Source organism: Topomyia yanbarensis, chromosome 3 (assembly GCF_030247195.1).
Source record: "Topomyia yanbarensis strain Yona2022 chromosome 3, ASM3024719v1, whole genome shotgun sequence".
NCBI lineage: Eukaryota > Metazoa > Arthropoda > Insecta > Diptera > Culicidae > Topomyia > Topomyia yanbarensis.
The window spans coordinates 319,406,278-319,408,414 of record NC_080672.1 but is presented as its reverse complement, the minus strand read 5'-3'; the positions used below and the strand labels follow the sequence as shown (position 1 = coordinate 319,408,414).

The 2,137-nt window shown below is 38.7% G+C and overlaps 1 protein-coding gene across 1 annotated transcript; it reads left to right on the top strand.

The window, feature by feature from the left end:
• Positions 1–671: 671 nt before the first annotated feature.
• Positions 672–1,930, top strand: LOC131692340 (charged multivesicular body protein 1B2). The gene is made up of 4 exons (XM_058979321.1): positions 672–912; positions 1,031–1,496; positions 1,560–1,727; positions 1,784–1,930. The coding sequence occupies exons 1-3, from the start codon at positions 891–893 to the stop codon at positions 1,684–1,686; spliced, it is 615 nt and encodes a 204-aa protein (XP_058835304.1). The 5' UTR covers positions 672–890; the 3' UTR covers positions 1,687–1,727; positions 1,784–1,930.
• Positions 1,931–2,137: the final 207 nt, after the last annotated feature.

Here is a 2,137-nt window from a genome sequence, read left to right as displayed (position 1 = left end):
GAAGAAAGAAAGTTTAGAAAAGCGTGGAATAGAATCATTTGGGCAAGCTTAGAGTTTCCCGGTGACTTAACCTTTTGCCTGCTACCGCAGGAGTCAGGATGTTTTGGCATTAGAATGCAAATTACCTGAGTCTGTGACATGTCCGGACGAGCGTAAAGTAATTTTTTACTTCATACTGTCGGAACTGACTTGAAGTTGATTCAATTTTTTCGATTCACTTTTCATGAAGTCAACCAGAGAATAAAGCCAGTCAATACCATAATACTTTTTGGAACGTTAATATACTATGCTCCGCTCATTTGAATTCGAAAAACTTCTGCTCGTTTGAATACGTCTTGTCCACGACTTTTACTAGAGGTCATTAGTGTTCCTTTACTAGAGACACGGTAAGTAATGATGTGTAACTCATTGTACAGATGGAGCTACTGTTCCGAGTTTAAATTATTTGCCAAAAAGTTTCACCGAAATCGCTCTAATTGTCATGTCGGTTTGTCGGTGCTTTAAGGCTGGTTTACAGTTCATGGAATTTCGCACGGGATTAGCGTTGGGATTTGATCAGGGAAAATTTCTCGCCGAGATCCATACTGTCAATGTTTACGGTTGGCAAGTGAGCCCTTTTCAAATGTATGCCTAGAATTCAAGCTGGCATCCCTGATGAAGTTTCAAACGTCATTGAAAAGAATCGTAAACATACAAAATTTTGATGAAGTGAAGTGACCGAAGTGACTCATCTCTAAAGAGTAGAAAACTTTAGAAAACTAATTTTTTCATTTCATATTTCTATATATTATTAGCTTATTTCAAACACCTGTCCCCTTGTTGAAATCGAACATCTTTTTAATTATTACTTTGCGTAGTGTTGGTGAAAGTTATTCAAAACGGGGAACGAAATGTCTGCGTCCGCAATGGAAAGCATCCTTTTGAAAATCAATATTGTACTTAATATTGTATCAATTACTACTATGCTGCGTTTTTAATTAAATGAAAAACTTCCTTTCAAAATGAAATTTTCCTTGACTTCACAAAATAGAACACCTTTTTAACCTAAAGTTTGCAGTAAAGGATCTGGAACGAAACGCAAAAAAATGCGAAAAGGAGGAGAAAACAGAAATTCTGAAAACCAAAAAAGCAATTCAGAAAGGCAACACGGAAGTCGCCAGAATTCATGCAGAGAATGCCATCCGACAGAAGAGCCAATCGCTAAATTATTTGAGAATGAGTGCGAGAGTCGACGCCGTGGCTAGCAGAGTTCAAACGGCACTGACCACACGTCAAGTCACGAACTCCATGGCCGGAGTTGTCAAGGCCATGGATGCTGCTATGAAGGGTATGAATTTGGAGAAAATTTCCGGTCTGATGGACAAATTTGAATCACAGTTCGAAGATCTGGATGTGCAGAGTTCCTACATGGAGAACACGATGTCGCAAACCACTACCACCGCTGTGCCACAAAACGACGTGGAGGCATTAATGCAGCGAGTGGCGGATGAAGCTGGGTTTGTATAGTTGCATATGCACTAGTAATCGTAATATATGTACGGTATTTTGTTTGTTCGCAGTTTGGAGCTGAACATGGAACTGCCTAGCGGTCCGACTGCCTCAGCCACCATTGGAGTCTCAACGCAAGCATCGACCGAACAAGACGAGCTGACGGCGCGTCTCGCGCGGCTGCGTCAGGCCGAATAAAGGATATGGGAACACAATAAGTAGCATGGTTAAAAAAATAGGTATGCTTCAATGCATACTGAATAACGAAAAAAATCTTAAATATAACTTTTTGCAGGATGTGCTACAAAACACAGCTTTTGTGATTCCGATTACATCATCGCTACCTACGCAGCCGGATAAAATTATGTTAAGGTGTTTTATTCTGTTGTGATCTATACATTTATAGCCAAATAAATTTGGAAAATAAGACAGATATATAATATTTATCGAATATTTAATCGCTTATAAAAGTTTAGTTTTGGAATGTCTCATCTTCCTAAGTTGTTTTTATTGCTGAAGGTTTTTACGTAAAAACTATCGTCAAGGCATCAAATTTCGAAAAATGCTTTTCAGAATATGATTGCATTGTTTCAAACTTATGAGTGTGATTCCCATGCGTAAACACATATCGCCATCGTCCATGTTTAAT

What these genes read in the sequence shown, in the direction of transcription:
- LOC131692340 (XM_058979321.1), top strand. Translation starts at nt 891, where the DNA reads ATGTCTGCGTCCGCAATGGAAA. An exon ending in GTCTGCGTCCGCAATGGAAA is followed by an intron (nt 913 to 1,030) that starts GCATCCTTTTGA and finishes TTCACAAAATAG; the next exon opens with AACACCTTTTTAACCTAAAG. An exon ending in CGAGTGGCGGATGAAGCTGG is followed by an intron (nt 1,497 to 1,559) that starts GTTTGTATAGTT and finishes GTTTGTTCGCAG; the next exon opens with TTTGGAGCTGAACATGGAAC.